We start from the raw sequence: 18158 nt of genomic DNA, 5'->3' as shown, positions 1-18158 counted from the left end.
CTTGGAAAACCAGGCCATGGCAACAGCACCAGAACAATGTAAACCCACTTTCTGGAAACGCTACGTAGACGACATCCTGGAAATAGCAAAAGCAGGCCACACTCAACAGCTCACTGATCATTTAAACTCCATAGACAAAACGGGCAATATCAAATTCACATGTGAGGAGGAGAGAGAGAGAGAACAATAGCATTGGACTTAAAAATCCAACACACAGAAGAGAGTGACATCAAGATCACAACATACAGAAAACCGACACACACTGACCAATACCTCCTATGGACATCAGAGCATCCCATCATACACTCGGTAGTCAGAACACTTTATGAACGCACGAGCAACATCACGGAGGAGAAGGATAAACAGGAGGAAGACTGGCACATTCAGCAGGCACTGAAAAAAATGCCAGTATCCAGCCTGGGCAATAACCAAGGGAAAACAACAGGCACTAACAAAGGAAAACAATAAGCAAAACAGAAAACTCAAAAATACTGTAAACCGGGGAGCCATAACTTTGCCATACATCAAAGGGATCACCGAACACATCCAGCGGACCATGAAAAAACACAACATAAATACCCCAGTAAGACCACACAAAAAACTCCGACAGTTGCTGGTACACCCCAAGGATAAAACACCACCGGACAATAAATGTAACATAGTTTATGAAATCCCCTGCCACTCCTGCAACAAAGTGTACATCGGGGAGACGGGCAGGAGCCTGCTCACACGGAAAAAGGAACATCAAAAGGAATGTGAGAAGGAAACAACGAAAAGACACACCAGGGCAGAAAAATAGAAAGCACAACAGGAAAATATGAAATCAGCCATCACTGATCATTGCCGAAGGGAAAATCACATTATGAATTGGGAGGAGGCAAAAGTCGTGCGCACGCAGGAGAACCGCTACCAACGGTAGATTATGGAGGCAGTGGAGATTAAAAAACGTGCAAGCAGGACAATGAACCGGGACGAGGGAGCATATATGCTGTCACACACCTGGGCCGCAGTCCTAGGGAGGCGAACTGACAGCAGGAGGCGTGACCGACCTGTCAAATTTGACAGACAGGTCATGCCTCCGTAACACCAGCTGATAAGGCACGTCACCATCTAACATTCTGGTGACGCTTCTGATGAAGGCGGAAGATTCACGCCGAAACTGTCAAGAAGGTAAAACATTTGTTTTCTAAAATTGTCCGTAAAAAGAAAAACGTTACGGTAATTTACTTAGGACATAATGAACCTACACCACCATTTGAAGTTATATTTCTTCTTGACTTCTCTTCCAATTGGCTCTCCTACTACCATTGCTTCTGTTTTATGGACATTTAATTTATAACCAGATAATGAACTATATTTTTCTATTTCTTTCATTAACACTGGTAATGATTTATTAATATTTGTTAAAAACACCATCACATCATCTGCATAAAGTGCTAATTTGTGTTCTTCTTCTCTAATTTTTATTCCTGTTATATTTTTATTTTTTCTAATAATTTCAGCCAAACGTTCCATGCATAACGCAAATATTTGTGGTGACAGAGGATCCCCTTTTCTCGTTCCTTTCTCCTGCATGAAGATTTCCGATAGTGTCCCATTGACTCTTATTCTGGCGTTTGGTTGATTGTAAATTATCTTTTGCCTTACATGTGTCGAATATAAAAGGCCACAATAATTGATCATAAGCTTTTTCAGCATTGAGCGTTAACATTATCATCTGTTCTTTGGAAAAATCTCACAAATTCAAAGTACGCCGGATGTTATCTGACAGCAACCTGCCATGTATAAAACCAGTTTGATCCAAATTTAATAGATATGGGGTTATTTTTGATAGTCTACCGGCTATGATTGTAGTGAACAGTTTTTGACCTCCATTTAATAGAGAAATGGGTCTGTATGAGCCACACTCAGTATGGTCCTTACCTTCCTTTAGTATAACAGTTATAACAGAAGAATTCCAGGTGGGAGGCCATGTTTCTTTTTCCAAAATCCAGTTAAGTACTCTACACAAAATTGGGCTTAAGATCTCCTTAAAAGTTTTATAGAATTCATTTGTACATCCGTCACTTCCCAGGCTCTTATCCTTCCTGCTTCTTTGTGTAGCTGATAAAATTTCTTCAACTATGATTGGTTGTATTAATTGTGAATTTTGATCATCTATCACCTGGGGTAAGTTTAACAGACTAAAAAACTGTTTACTTCCTTTATTATGGCTTTCTGTATTCTTATAAAGGTTTTTGTAATATTTAAAAAAAAAACAATCCGCTATTTCGGGTGCATGGTAATTAGATTTTTTCCCCTTTTGAGAGATTATAGCTCGTTCCTTTTGCCTTTTCAACTTAAATGCCAGTAATTTTATTGCTTTTGGACTATTATCATAGTATTTTTGTCTTGTAAAGGTGAGGGCTTTTTCTGTTTCATCTGTTACAAGTGGCTACATGTAGTTTATTTTGCGTTTTTTTCAATTCCTGTTTAATATTCTCATCTCCTGTAATTTCATGAAGTCTTTGTAGTCTTTCCACCTCTCTTTTATTGCATTTATTTCCTCCTTTGCATGTTTCTTTTTCCATGTTGCATAAGATGTTATTTCACCCCGTATCATTGCTTTTGCTGCTTTCCATAATACAATAGGTGTTATTTCTCCATTATCACTCCATTATTTTGGAGGTAGCTTCTCATAACTTGATGGATTTTATCCCTAAAATCCATATCTTCAAGCAAGGAATTATTTAGTCTCCATAAAGCTTTGTTACACAATCTATGTCAGTGCACTGCTGTAGCTGGAAAGTTTCTTTGCCTGTTGGACTCGTACGGTGCCGGTGCAGTTGTTGTAATGTTTATTTTCTATGCTTGTTCCACTGTTATAAAAAAAAAAAAGTGGCGCAACTTGGTGGTCGTTATCCTGGTAATATCTCTGCATGAGAAATACAAGGTGTGTGAACGGGTTGAAATGCGTGTCTCACGCCCAATGTGAGAGACTTGAGAGCCCTTAAACATGAATCATTATTCTAATCAAATATCGATATTTGGAGTTGAAAAATCAATATCATATTGGGTGGCAAAGTATCACAATATATCGCCATATCAATATTTTTACCCACCCCTAGACAATATGCTTATCTCCTGATCTGATACTATCAGGACACCTGGGAGACAATCAATGCATATTGAGATTCTTAAGTATCCTCTTATCCTCGTTGTGTAAATGTGTCAGAAACTGGCCTTTCATTATTATTTTTTTCCCCTTTCTTTCTTCCCTGTCCCCTTCCCTTCAAGAGGTCCTTTTGTCCTCTTGCCAGGCCGTCTTTGTAAATAAGAATGTATTCTTAATAGACCTGCCTGGTTAAATAAAGGTTAAATAAAAGATAAATAAATTCCTGTCAGTCTAGCTGGAGAAGCAGAGCTCCTCTGAACAGCCTCGCTCTCCAGTTTGTGTCTGTAAAGTTTGATGAGGCTGTGATTCTCCTAGAGGTCACTAGAGGTCATTTTCTCCAGCGACGTCCAGTGTGACAAAAGTCTCTGCCTGCAGTGAAATGGCTGCTATGGGGGCCAACATCATCACACAGGAATCCAATGTGGCTCATTGAATCCACAAGAGTCTCAGCTTTCCAGTCAAAGCCAACTGATGCAACTCCAAGACTGTTTAGCAGCACTGGTGCTCCCAGCTTTCCCAGTCGCTCCCAGCAGCTCATGATTTGCTCGCACCCTTTTTTTTTTGTGAGGGGGGGTCCAGCTAAAAGAGCGGATGTGGCTCATGATCTGAAGCATCAGTTTTGGGGTCACGTCTACTTTCTCCATGTGCCACAAACAGATTTCACAAGAAAACAGTGAACACACACTGCACTCTAACAGTTGTCTTACTTTGTGTCTGAAGGTCCAGGTTCAGCACTGAAGGCTGGAGGTAGTCCTTTAGACCAGTCGCTCTTCATGGACAGACAGCTGGACACTGCAGACTCTGCTCTGCCCTCCTCTTCCTCCACACAGTCACTCATCTTCTGCTTTAAGTCAGTCTAAGAGGTGCACACACACACACACACACACACACACACACACACCAAAGAGATGATATATGTGTTGATGTTCTAGTTTCCTAATGGACAACAGGCATTAACTGTATTAAATGGAGTCAGTCACATAAATAATGTGTGTTTCAACATATTTACGTCAGTTATTTTTTTTACTATTTTATATTAAGTGTATATTTATAATTTTTTATGTTTTTTCTACTTCAATTCCAAAAAGGTTATTTTGCAAATGTATGTTTTAACTTTTAATTTTAATTTTTTTGGTCATTTTTTACACTGATCTCATTTATTTTTTATTAACGTCTTGCTAATTATTTGCCTTTTTTTTGCTGATTTGCTCATTATTTTTTCCCCCATGTTTCAGAAAGTAACAAAGTGAATTTATGCAGGTGACAGAGGGTTAATAATACACACACTGAAACACACACACACACACACACACACACACACACACACAGTTGTCCCTGTCTTCATAGATCACATGTTGCTCTTCACTGGTTCACTCCTTCTTACTCACTTTGCTGACTTGTGAATGTCGTCTTTTTTACTGAATATATTTTACACTCACAGAAAAATAAAGACATCAAAAGGTTTGGCCCTTATTCTCTTTTCTGTGTTGAGGGACCAGAGGCCTGTTCTCACCCTGACCAACAGGAAACACTTTGCTTTCTGTTCAGGCTGAAAAAAGAAAAAGCCACAGGCCTGTTCAGGGCCCTGGGAACACAGGGGGCTCTGCTCCGTTTGAAAATTATTAATAGATCTGCGTTTTTCATTAACTATTTTATTAATTTTCCAGTGGCGGGTTTCATAGATACAGATCAGTCTGTATTTCCTGTGGAACTAACGGAATTTAACGGCTTTAAAAACGTGCTGTCTGACGTACAGAACTTGCTAACATTTGTTTTCACCGCCTGATGAGATTTTTTTTTTCATAACCACAAAGAAAATGATAACCGCTTTACTTTTTAAATTTATTTCTAACAGATGAACTCAACAGTGAAAAATGCAGCTTGAAAATGGCGTCAGACAGAAGTAGCGACTCACAGCAGAAGCAGAAGTTGGTCTCATGATGTCGAGTTTCTTTCTTTCTTTCATTGTTTCATTCATTCTTTCTTCTTGGCCTCGAAGGAAAAGATCAAACAGAAATCCTCTCCTGACGTCCGAACGTGTGCAGCTCTTCTAGATCATGACAGTGACATACAAGTCCAACATTAATGTTGATGATGAGCCTCGTGGTCGCGGCTCGTCCGAACCTTCAACTAAACTTTCACTTTCACCTGTGCTGCGTTCACGTCCTCATAGGGCTCATGGGATAAATCAGTAGCTCCGAGCTGCATCCCTGTGCTTTGGGACTCTGGACGTCATGAGATTATAATCTGATGCCGTGAAGGCTTTGGCCAGTCAGCTCACACTGCTCCCTGTTTCATTTAAACCCCCGCAGAGGAAAACAAAGCATCTGGGAACAAAATCTCCTCAGACGTGACTTTTACTTTGAAATGTTCCGCTGTGGCCCGCTGAGGTTTTAACAGAGCAGATTGGTTTTCATTCACAGTAAAACTCCGTGCCGTGAGCTGACATTCTGAAACGTCACTTCGTGTTAAAAAATGTCTGTCTGGCACGACTGGACCTCCCTCTTTTTCTCTTCTGCTCCTTTGAAACTTGCTGTACAGCGTTGAGCCCTCAGCATGTGCACATGTTTTAAATAATGCTACTAAAAGCAATAATCTTCTAACCAAATTTCTTTGCTCACTGTTCTAATTTCCACTACAGTCCATCAAAGTAGCTTTACAAGAACTAGAAACTCAAAAGAAGCTCTTAAAGCAGAGGAAATACCTTGAATAATCCAACTACATCAAACTGTTCTTCAAAAACATATTTATTGTTGTTTCAACAAGAAACAAAGCAGGATATGGCATCAAATAGTGACATACAGTATATGTTTGGACACTGTCCCTTTTAGATCAAATAAGAAAATGAAATGAAACTATGCCACAAAATAATGCAACTTACAGCCCTTACAGCACAGCCCTTATCCATTGAAATTATAAAGTGTAACTGTGGGCCTATACACAGTTTTATGTCCTCTGTAATGTTACTGTTGACAGACGGAGAGTAAAATCATCTCAGCTACAACGCCCTTGTAAGCGTCGTCCTTTTACAAGTGTGCTACAGGAAGACGATGATAGTATATGGCCGAATATTCAATGGCCATAATATATGTGGAGAAACCTAGCGTGTACACCAGAGAATAGCTACGATGCGTACAAATCACTCGATGCATATGAGCATGTTATCTGCAGTCACGTGCAGACCGTCAGATACCAGAATACAGACTCTGAGTTTTGTGTCTTGAAGTGAGAAATCCTCCCCAGCCAAAGACAAGGACACACGACCACCATGTACGAGGCCTGGCTGATAATAAGCAAAGCAGAAAACTACATCCTGACTACGAGTTGCACCTGTATGGCAGGGTCAGCAGATTCAGCACCACGGACAGCACCTGCTGAGGCAGATTCAGCACCATGGACAGTACCTGTTGAAGCGGATTCAGTACCACAGACAGTACCTGTTGAAGCGGATTCAGCACCACGGACAGTACCCGCTGATGCAGATTCAGCACCACGGACAGTACCTGTAAGATTTCCCACAGAGATGTGCAGCTGTAACTTTGTTCTTGTTATAAATGTGTTAATGTTATCAGTTATTAATTAGCTTATTAAACGTTATTAATTCGTTTAGTCTTTATGAGTTTCCTAGGCCACTGATTTAATTAATTTGTCAATTTGTTTGCATCTGTACATTGAAATGAACATTTAATAAATCAACACATCTGTGAAAACTGTCGTCTTTATTTCAGAGGTAAATTGATAACAGCCTGAAAAGGTGATTCTATAACTCTGTTCAGCTTTAATGTGACTGCTTACTGTCGTTACTTTTGCTGCTTAGCCACATTAATCGGAGCTGATGTTAAATTGGAGTGACACACCCCCAGCTGAAATAAAACATCTGCCTGTGAGTTTATGTAAAGACAGATGTTTGCTCTGGCGCCGACACTGGGAAGCAGTAGTCTATATTTAAATATAGCCTAACTGTTAATATAAGTTAATATATAGTTGAGAAGTCGGAAGAAGTATAACCATCAGTCCATGAAAAAATGATTTTTTTTCCAGTGGATATTCTAGTTACAACATGATTGAGCAGAGCAGTTTTGTGTTGATGTGTGAGGTATTTATTCAGTTTGGGGAAATCGCGATGTGTAGAAAACATGATAAGCTCAAGTTGGCTGGCTGACAAGGACTAGTTACCGTCAGATCTCATGTGTTTCACTTCAGCTAACGACAAGTTGGTCTTCACACGGCGTCATGTTATGTGCTACAGGATCTGAACAGTGACTGATGAACCTGGCCTGAGCCCCGCAACAACATCATAGAGTCGGAGCTCTGACCGACCAACAGAGGGTGTAAGACTCTACAGCCCGAACACCAGCCTGTGCAATTAGTCCAGTTTTTGGGGCAGTTTGGACATTTGATAGATTGTTATATAATAACAAATAATAAACCAAATCACCAAAATTTCATGTTGCAAGAAAACACTGGGTGCTAGTTAACAAACCCACTGTAGCCTTTATGAATCATAAATGATGATGCATCCTACTCATGTTAGAAAGAGTAAGAAATCAACAAGCTTGTTTAAATGATTTCAGGTATTTCTGCTAAAATCATAAACACATAACATTCATTACTTCCTAGACAGCTTCCCATGTTAAATTATTGTGGCTTAGTTTAACTCTTTCAAAATCAAAATACAAATTTTAATGTTGAAAAAAAAGTTTATGCCACGGGCCAGCTCTGATCCTCTTGATGTGTTTGCGTGTCATTTATGTCAAAAATATGCCTCCATGGCTCAGATAATCCAATCACAATCACAATCAGAAATACTGTATTGATCCGTTGGGAGAATTTTTTTTTGGTAAAGATGTCAAATGTCTTAGCTGCTTTGGAGAGGGTTGATGCTTTTGAGGCAGATCTGTGTTTTGCACCATGTTCTGTCAGTGAAAGAGGTCAAAAAGCCTGGCTATGAACTGGCTGCTGTCCCAGTTTGGACCCTAAACACTCGCTAACAGGACAGGCAACAGTGCCCTCCTCCCACATTATTTTTAAGCACAATCAGACGTCCCTATACTGAAACACTCATGGTAAAAAAGGGTTTCACTCTCCCACTCATATGTCAGGTAAAACCCAGAGAGAGAGATCCAGCTGACAGTAGGCACTTACTCAACATTTCTAGCGCACAATGAAGTAAAACGAGGCCTGGTGGATTTTATTTTTCTCTCTGTGGCCCCTCTGTGGCTCCATAGTACACAAACATAAAACAAGAGAAGAAGAAGAATATTTACATTTTTAATCCAATCAAAGAGGACGTCACACAGTTCAAATATATACAGTGTACTGTGCATCAACTGTGAGGGAGGCTCAGTCTCTCCTGTCTTCGTTTAGTTTAGTCTCTGCTGCTTTAGATGTTCCTCCTGAAAAGGGGTTCTCAAAGCGAGCATGTCCATAGTTCTGGTCTCAGACAGTCGTATTCTTGTGGGACTTGTTCTGGATGCTTCCACATGGGACACACGGGGCTGTGTTTGTTTACCTGCAGCTGCATTCTGCGGCCGGTGAAGAGTCTACATCGAGCTGTCCGTTTCAGAACAGCAACCATTTCTTAGTGTTTCAACGCCGTTTACCATCGGCCCATTGAGCGCTGCTGTGGCCTGCAGCTAAATCAATATCAGGATCAATACTGAGGCGAGAGGTGACATGATGTTCTCTACGTCTGAGGATGATGCCAGATAATCTGGAAACAGGGCTCGAGCTCCACAAAGAGCAAACCTGTCCTGCCGTTCAACATCGATTCACATAAAGCAACCATCCAGCTGCTGAGTTCAGTTTTAGGAAACCTGTAGAACACCTGGCCAGGGGCTGCAGGTGAGAAAAGCCTCTGACACATTTACAGTCATGTGTTTATTAATGTGCACTGTCCAACATGAAATACAAATGTGTTGACAGTAAAACATCAGGTACAGACCGTTAAACATCTCAATGTGACTTGGAGATGTTTATTGTCTAGAAATACAAAAAAAAAAAAAAAAAAGAAAAAAAAAATCAATCAGTGGGGGAGGAGGTTTAAATGACACTTTTGCACAACATTAAGATTTGAATATACAAACATTATAATGACTCATTATTTTTACAAACCTGTCCAATCAATCAGTTAACAATTATCCACCAAGATGCCTGATGCAATAACAAAAAAAAAAAAAAAACATCAACTATAAACCACAAATCAGCCAAACATGTTCTAAACACTTTCAGGTCAGTGTTTGTTTCTGACAAACTGGCAGCTCAACCACACTAGAAGAATGAGAACACCACAAACCAAACGCAGGGTAGAGAGGCTCAGTGAAGGTGGAGCTGAAGGTGTGGAGGAGTCTCAGTCTGTCAGAAGAGACTCTGTAGAAGGACAGAGTCCCAGCAGAGCAGTCCAGATCCACTGCTACTCTGTGAGATCCACGGGGACGGACAGAGATGCTGGTGTACTCACTGTTGTGTTTGGCAGAGTAGCCGTTATCAGAGCACAACAGACTCCAGGACTCTTTATTGTTTCCAAGCCAAGAGTCATCTCCACTTCTTGTGATTCCTCTGTAAGTCACTGCTATATCAACCAATCCACTCCACTGGACCTCCCAGTAACATCGCCCAGTCAGACCTTCTCTACACAGAACCTGAGGCTCCCGGGCTAATCTGTTTTTGCGAAACGCAATAATCGGCATCTCGCTCCCCCTCGTCACCTTCCTGTTGTCCTCAGACAGATGGAGCTTTGTGCTCACTGTGTTTGGATCCAGTGTGAGATCACAGGCGTCTGATGGGGAGAAGACACACAACACACCTCAGAAAGCATCATTCACTCACACTCTCTTGGCTCTTATAAAGTTATTATAGTTTTGCATTTTTCATTTAAAAAAAAAACTAATGTCATTTTACACTTTGTGTTTTCAATTTGAGTTTGGTTTTAATTCATTTTTAAAGAGGATTTGCTTGTTTACTTTATTGTTTTTAATGCTCATATTTTTCTTGAGTCTGTAAGGCAGATTTCATATCCACCCAAAATACCAGAGAAAAACAAATACATATCAACAATTAAACAAATGACACCTTTTTTTCCTTCAGTTTTTTTCTCTTATATCTCTCTCTCTTTTTCTTTACCCCTCTCTGTCCTTGCCTGCCCAAAAGTAAACTACAATTGATTTGCTTTCTTAATTCTTTTTTTCTTCTTATTTTCTGTGTTGTTTTGTTTGAGTTCTTGTCTGTTTTCTTCTTTCTTTCCACATCTGTTCATCCTGTCTTCTCCTTTTCTAATATGTTTTTGTCCCTGTAGCTTTGATTGGACACAGCAGAGAGAGACAGGAAAGGCCGGGGAGAGAGACGGGCCGCCCTGCAGCAAAGGGCCTGAGGCGGGACTCAAACCCACGACTCAGCCTGGACAAGCTGGAGCTCTGCAGCACGTGAGCTGTGTGTGTGTGTGTGTGTGAGTGTGTGTGTGTGTGTGTGTGTGTGTGTGTGCTCATACTGTCTCAGTACTCACATCCTCTCAGGCTGCCAGCTGGAATCCAGTCTTCTACATGTTCCAGCCTGTAGGGATGAACACAAAACCATCATCCTCTTCATCATCATCATCATCATCATCACCTGCAGGTCACATGATCCCAACACACCTGTGGCTGCTCTGATTGGCTGATCTCTCTCTGTCTTTCTGTCCAGTCCTGAGGCCACTGAGCACTTTGGACATTTCCCAGGAAATGCTGCCTGCACTGACTGTGTCCAGCATAAGAACCAAGCAACCAAGCTGCTCCGCCTGGACTGACTCCACCCCTCTAGGACTGACTCCACCCCTCTTGGACTGACTCCACCCCTCTACTGACCTCAGAGGACTGACTCCACCCCTCTACTGACCCGAGAGGACTGACTCCACCCCTCTACTGACCTCAGAGGACTGACTCCACCCCTCTACTGACCTGACAGGACTGACTCCACCCCTCTACTGACCTGAGAGGACTGACTCCACCCCTCTACTGACCTCAGAGTCTTCAGGCTGCAGTTTGGACTCTCCACCAGAGCAGACAGCAGCTCCACTCCTGAATCCTGCAGCTCGTTCTGACTCAGGTCCAGCTCTGTCAGATGGGGGTTGGACTTCAGAGCCGAGGCCAGAGAAGCACAGCTGCTCTCTGTCAAGCTGCAGTTACTCAAACTGAGTGAAGAATAAAATATGTAGCTATATTTTCCAGTGTTTTGGATATTTATCAGTCATTTATCAATGAAATAATTATTGTAACAATTGCATTAATAATAATACTGAGAATACTAATTTATATTTATATTACACCTGTGAAGGTAAGTTTCAAAGTGCTTTACAAAACCTCTCTCTCTCTCTCTCTCTCTCTCTCTCTCTCTCAAAGGGAGGGCTGTTGTAGATTACTCCCCACAATTGTTTAACCCTCTGGTGCATAGCGGCCACTACAGTGGATCGCTGTTTAAAAGTCACTTTCTCCTAAATGCAGTGGTTTCTATGGTGTAATTGCATATCAGCTGTTAGAATGCTCTATGCTGCTCCCCTCCATTGAGGTTTATGCAGACAGTTGTTGCTGAAAACATGTTGATACTAGTAGAATAACACAGTTATACCAGTCCTGCATCCTTAAAGAAGTATAGAGACTCACAGAAATATTCATGCCCTAAGAAGAGTAAAAACATATAAGAAAACCTGGTAGGTGATCGGTGTAAAGTACCTGATCACTCAGTGTTCAAGCAGGTGGGGGCTCCGCTGTTGATTATACTCAGAAGAATATTAAAATTGTCTCTCCTCATTTTCTTTCCTCCAGTGAGTGCCAAATTATGCTTACTGAATTCTTAGATAAGCTCTCTCAAGTACAACATCAAAAAGAAATTGATAAATGGTTTGGTGAGTTCTGTAAATATTTCTGTAAGGTTGCAGAAGTCCGTAGACATCCACATTCCATTAGGACAGGTGGATTCACTAGAAAACCTAAACCTTACTAGAATGGAGAGCTGAATGTACTGTGGAAGGAGATGAGGATGGCAGAGAAATCATTTTTAAAGTGAGATGGTAATGATATGAGGAGGCAACAGCTAAAGAACAAATTTAAGGTCAAACAACAGAATTTTGACAGAAAATTGAGAGCTTGTAAAAGAAAATATGAGAGGGGTCAGGCATTAAAAATGGAGCATCTGCAAACTAATAATCCTCAGTTGTTTTGGAATTTAATAAATGATTTGGGCCCAAAAAGAGTTAAACCTATCCCTATGGAAGTGGTATTGGAACATGGATCTTCTGTTTTTGCTATGGAAAATATGGGAAACAGATTTTAGTTCTTTATTTTCTGGAGATTGGTGCTCTGCTAAGTGGGAGAACTGTTTTCTTGCAAGGATTGTTGATCTTAAAAATGTTATGGAAACTAATATGCAGCAGGATTCTTATTTCTTTAATCACTACCTAAATGCTAGTATTACGGAAGGGGAGGTTAAAAAGGCAACTGACTCACTTAAACTAAGAAAAGCTACAGGCATTGATAACCTGCCTAACGATCTACTGAAATTACCCTGCTTATTTCCAATTTTAGCTCATCTTTTTTCTATCTGTTTGGAGTATAGCTTGGTCCCCTCTGTTTGGTGTAAATCTACAGTAAAACCTATCAATAAGTCTCAAAATAATGTTCCCAGAGTTCCTCTGAACTATAAGGGATAAGTCTTCTCAGTTGTGTCTACAAACTCTATTCTAGTAAACTTAATGAACGCCTGTATTGTTATTTGGAAACATCTGATCTGCTGGCAGACCAACAGAATGGTTTTGGTAAGAATAGAGCTTGTACTGACCACATATATTCACTAACTACTATAGTTCATGCTAGAATACAAGAAGGGAAGCATACCTTTTGTTGTTTCATTGATTTTCAGAACGCGTTTGACTGCAGAAATCATGACCTTCTCAGTTTCAAACTACTGAAATCTGATGGATAGATGGAAAATTTCATACTGCTTTAAAAGTTCTTTACCAAGCCCCAGTTGCATGTGTGCAGGTCAGTGATCATAGAACAGGGTGGTTTCCTCCCCCATTTGGCGTTAAACAGGGGGACGCGCTCTCTCCTACTCTGTCAATCAATCAATCAATCAATCAAACTTTATTTATATAGTGTCAAATCACAACAGAAGTTATCTCATGACGCTTTACAGGTAGAACAGGTAAAGACCACGCTCTACAAATTATAGTAGGAAAAAAAAACAAGAAACCCAACAGATTCCCTCCTGAGCATGCTCTTGGCTCTTGGCGACAGTGGCAAGGTAAAACTCCCCTTTAACGGGAAGAACCCTCAGGTAGAACCAGACTCAGGAAGAACCCTCAGGTAGAACCAGACTCAGAGCGAGCGGTCATCTACCTCTACCGGTTGGGTGGGAGGGGAGAGAGAGAGACAAAGAGACAGGGGCATAAGGACAAACTGGGACAAACTGGGGCAGGTGACAACAGCAGAAACAGCAGGGTATTCTGAACAGGTAATCCAGATGGAAGTGACATGCAGCATCCAGCCTTCTCATCTGCAGCTGGATGACCTTCCAGGATAAGCAGGACAGTTTGACCAAGACAAGACACAGAAAGCACAACGAAAGCAAAGGGGCAGAGGACCCTGGAACAATAGCATGCACTGAGTAAAAAGGTACAGAGGAGGACAGGAAGAAGAAGAAAGGAAGAGGGAAGAGGAAGATTAGAAAAGAGGAAAGTGCTCAGAGCATGATATGAAGTCCCCCGACAGTCTAGGCCTATAGCAGCATAGCTAAGGGCTGGTCCAGGGCAACCTGGGCCAACCCTAACTATAAGCTTTGTCAAAAAGGAAAGTTTGAAGTCTACTCTTAAAGATAGAGAGTGAATCTGCCCTCCGTACTGAGATAGGAAGATTGTTCCACAAATGTGGAGCCTGGCATTGGAAGTATCTGCCTCCCGGTCTAGTTTTAGAGATTTTGGGAACCACCAATAAACCTGCATTTTGGGAGCGCAGTGCTCTGGAAGGGAAATAAGGAACTATGAGCTCTTTCAGATAAGATGGTGCCTGCCCATTAAGAGCTTTACAGGTGAGGAGAAGAATTTTAAATTCTATTCTAGATTCTACAGGAAGCCAATGTAAAGAAGCCAATATTGGAGTAATATGATCTCTTCTCCTAGTTCTAGTCAGCACACGTGCAGCAGCGTTTTGGACCAGCTGGAGAGTCTTTAACCACTTGCTGGTACAACCTGAAAATAAGGAGTTACAGTAGTCTAACCTAGAGGTAACGAAGGCGTGGATTAATTTTTCTGCATCACTCTGAGACAAGATATGCCGGACTTTTGAGATATACGCATGTGAAAAAAGGCGGTTTTAGATATCTGTTTAATATGGGAGGTAAAGGACAAATCCGCATCGAAAATGACTCCGAGGTTCCTTACCGTGGAGCTGGGGGCCAAGGTAATGCCATCCAGAGTAGCCATGTCATTAGAAACTGATCCCTAAGGTATTTAGGGCCAAACATGATAACTTCTGTTTTTTTCTGAGTTTAATAGTAGAAAATTGGTGGCCATCAAGGCCTTCATCTCCTTAAGGCAGGCTTCATGTTTACTTAGCTGATGAGTTTCATTTGGCTTTATGGATACGTACAACTGAGTATTGTCTGCATAACAATGGAAGTTCACAGAGTATTTCCGTATAATATTACCTAAAGGAAGCATATACGAGATGAATAAAATAGGGCCAAGCACAGAGCCCTGCGGAACACCATATTTTACCTTTCCACAGGAGGAGGATTCATTATTAACATGAACAAACTGATGTCGGTCTAATAAATAGGACTTAAACCAGTTTAAAGCTGTTCCTTTAACGCCAATTAGGTGCTCTAATCTCTGTAATAGAATGTGATGGTTGATGGTATCAAAAGCTTCACAAAGATCCAATAACACAAGTACGGAGAGAAGTCCATTATCTGATGCAGTTAGGAGGTCGTTTGTAACTCTCACCAGAGCTGTCTCTGTGCTATTGTGCGCTCTAAATCCTGACTGAAAGTTTTCAAACAGTTAATTTTGCTGTAAGCAGCTACAGAGCTGATTAGCGACTACTTTCTCCAATATCTTTGAGAGAAAAGGAAGATTAGATATTGGTCTATAGTTGGCTAAGACATCTGAGTCAAGAGTAGGTTTTTTGAGGAGTGGTTTAATTACAGCTACTTTAAAGGACTGTGGCACGTAAACAGTCGATAAAGACATATTGATCATAGCTAGAAGACATGTGCTAACTAAAGGTAATACTTTTTTAAGCAACTTGGTTAGCATAAGGTCTAGGGGACACGTAGATGAATTGGAGGAGGAGATAACTGAAGTTAGTTCCGAGAGATAAAACCGGGAGAAAGCCTCTAAGTTGTTATCTTGGATAGATGTCTCTAGGGGTGTTTGGTTAATGCCAATTGTGGGAAGGATGTTATCAATTTTATCTCTAATAGCCAGAATCTTATCATTAAAAAAGTTCATAAAGTCATTACTACTGAGAGTTGTCAGAATACAAGGATCAGTAGAGCTATGACTCTTTGTAAGTCTAGCTAAGGTGCTAAAAAGAAACCTGGGGTTATTTTTGTTTTCCTCTATCAGAGATGAATAGATGGCCGTTTTAGCGACATGGAGGGCCTTTTTGTAAATTTTTAGACAATCTTGCCAGGATAAGCGAGATTCTTCCATTTTGGAAGAGCACCATAACCTTTCGAGTCTCTGTGAGGTTCGTTTCAGTTCACAAGTATGCGAGTTATACCATGGAGCTGACCTCTTTTGTTTTATAGTCTTCTTTTTAAGAGGAGCGACGGCGTCAAGTGTCGTTCGAAGTGACGCTGCAACACTATCAAAGAGATTGTCAATTTGCGAGGGACTGAAGGAAGCATAAGAGTCATTAGTTAAATTTAGACTTGGTAATAAACTCAGAGCTGATGGGAGTTCCTCCTTAAAGTTAGCAACAACAGTATCAGATAAGCATCTAGTAGAAACGCTTTTTTCAAGCGGCCGGTAATCTTGAAGAAGGAATTCAAAGGTAATCAGATAATGGTCAGATAAGAGAGGATTCTGTGGAAACACTGTCAGATGTTCAATGTCAATTCCATAAGTAAGGACAAGGTCGGGAGTGTGATTATCTTTGTGGGTAGGTTCATTCACTCTCTGAGAGAAGCCAACTGAGTCCAATAACAAAATGAACGCTATGTTAAGAGAGCTTTCTGTGTCGGTATGGATGTTAAAATCTCCAACTATAATCACTTTATCAGCGCTGAGAACTAAATCTGATAAGAAATCTGGGAATTCCAACAGAAATTCAGAATACGCTGAGTTAGGAGGACGGTATATAATTGCAAATAAGATTGGTTGAACTGCCCTCCAAGCTGGATTAAAAAGAGTAAGAATTAGGCTTTCAAATGAATTATACTTAAATTTAGGTTTTGGTGTTATAGCCAATTTTGAGTTAAAAATAGTTGCAACTCCACTGCCTCGACCATCCCGAGGAACATGAATATTAATATGGCTAGGAGGGGTTGACTCATTAATACCCACATAGTCATTTTCATTAAGCCAGGTTTCAGTCAAGGAGAGTAAATCAATATTCAAATCAGATATCAGCTCATTTACTCGTAGTGATTTAGGAGACAGTGATCTTATATTCAAGAGCCCACATTTAATTATCTTGTTGTCTCTATTTACGTTAGTAGAGGAGGTGTTGATTTTTATCATGTTTTTGTGATTAATTCCTCCTCTTTTTGCTTTTGGCTTCAGTGGTCATGGGGCAGACACAGTATCTATGGGCATTTGGGTGGGTAGCTGCTCTAATGGAAGCACAGAGAAGTGTGTAGGACTGCAACTCTGCCTCCTGGTCTCATCTCTGGGTTGTCAGCGTTTGGATCTAATAAACTTGTCCATATTGCTAGAAATGAGAACTGCCCCATCCAAAGTGGGATGGAGGCCGTCTCTCCTAATCAGACCAGGTTTTCCCCAGAATGTGTGCCAATTATCAATAAAGCCCACATCATTTTCTGGACACAGAAAGACAGCCAGCGGCAGAAGGATGACATGCTGCTAAACATCTCATCCGAGGTCAGATTTGGCAGGGGTCCACAGAAAACTACAGAGTCTGCCATTGTTTTGGCATAAGCACACACCGATTCAACACTAATTTTAGTGACCTCCGACTGGTGTTGCTGAGTGTCATTTGTGCTGCAGTGAATAATAATCGTACCATATTTACGTTTAGCCTTAGCCAGCAGCTTCACATTTGACTCGACGCTCCCAGCTCTGGCCCCTGGAATGCATTTGACTATGGTCACTGGTGTCGCTAACTTCACATTTCTCATAATCGAGTCTCCAATTATCAGAGATGGTTTCTCAGCGGGTGTGTCGCTGAGTGGGGAAAATCGTTCACCATCTATTTAAATGATTTGGTTTTGGAGATGAAGCAGCAGCTTGTGGTGTTAGACTGGCTGATTGTACGGTTGGCACTTTTCTAGACGTGGATGATATAGTCCTCCTTGCAGAGACTGAAACTGATCTCCAGAATCTGTTGAATATTGTGTGCTGCTGGTGTAGTAAATGGAGACTAAAGATAAATAAAGATAAAACTCAAGTTATGCATTTCAGGAAAAAAGGTGAGTTACACACTAAGGTTAAGTTTCATTTTGGGCCAACACTTTTGTCATTTACTGAGTATTATAAATATTTAGGACTTACTCTAGATGCCCATCTTACTTTTGAAAGAGGAATAAAAATCTTATCTGACTGTGCAGGTAGGGCTCTGGGTGCTGTCCTGAGAAAGGTCAAGTTATGCAGAGATCTTGCTTATAAAACCTATACACAGCTATTTAAATCTTGTGTCTGTCCTATTGTAGACTACAGTGCAGGGGTTTGGGGTTACTGTAAGCAAACAAAATGTGATACAGTTCAGAACAGAGCCATGCTTTGTTTTCTTGGTGGACATAAAATGGCCCCCAAACTTGCTGTATGTGGTGATTTGGGTTGGAAGCCATGCCA

At 40.9% G+C, this 18158-nt stretch overlaps 1 protein-coding gene across 1 annotated transcript in view; it reads right to left on the bottom strand.

Moving 5' to 3' along the window:
- Nucleotides 1-18158, bottom strand: part of LOC115378733 (NACHT, LRR and PYD domains-containing protein 12-like) — a gene marked incomplete at both ends in the record, with an annotated part of 66696 nt that overhangs the window by 18369 nt on the left and 30169 nt on the right. Inside the window, 2 exons of the mRNA XM_030079197.1 lie at nucleotides 11148-11312; nucleotides 15850-15855. Coding sequence (XP_029935057.1) covers nucleotides 11148-11312; nucleotides 15850-15855 — 171 coding nt within the window. The remainder of the gene's footprint in view (nucleotides 1-11147; nucleotides 11313-15849; nucleotides 15856-18158) is intronic.

Source organism: Myripristis murdjan, chromosome 20, assembly GCF_902150065.1.
Source record: "Myripristis murdjan chromosome 20, fMyrMur1.1, whole genome shotgun sequence".
Lineage (NCBI taxonomy): Eukaryota > Metazoa > Chordata > Actinopteri > Holocentriformes > Holocentridae > Myripristis > Myripristis murdjan.
The sequence above is the reverse complement of the archived record's forward strand: the minus strand, read 5'-3'. Positions and strand labels throughout refer to the sequence as shown.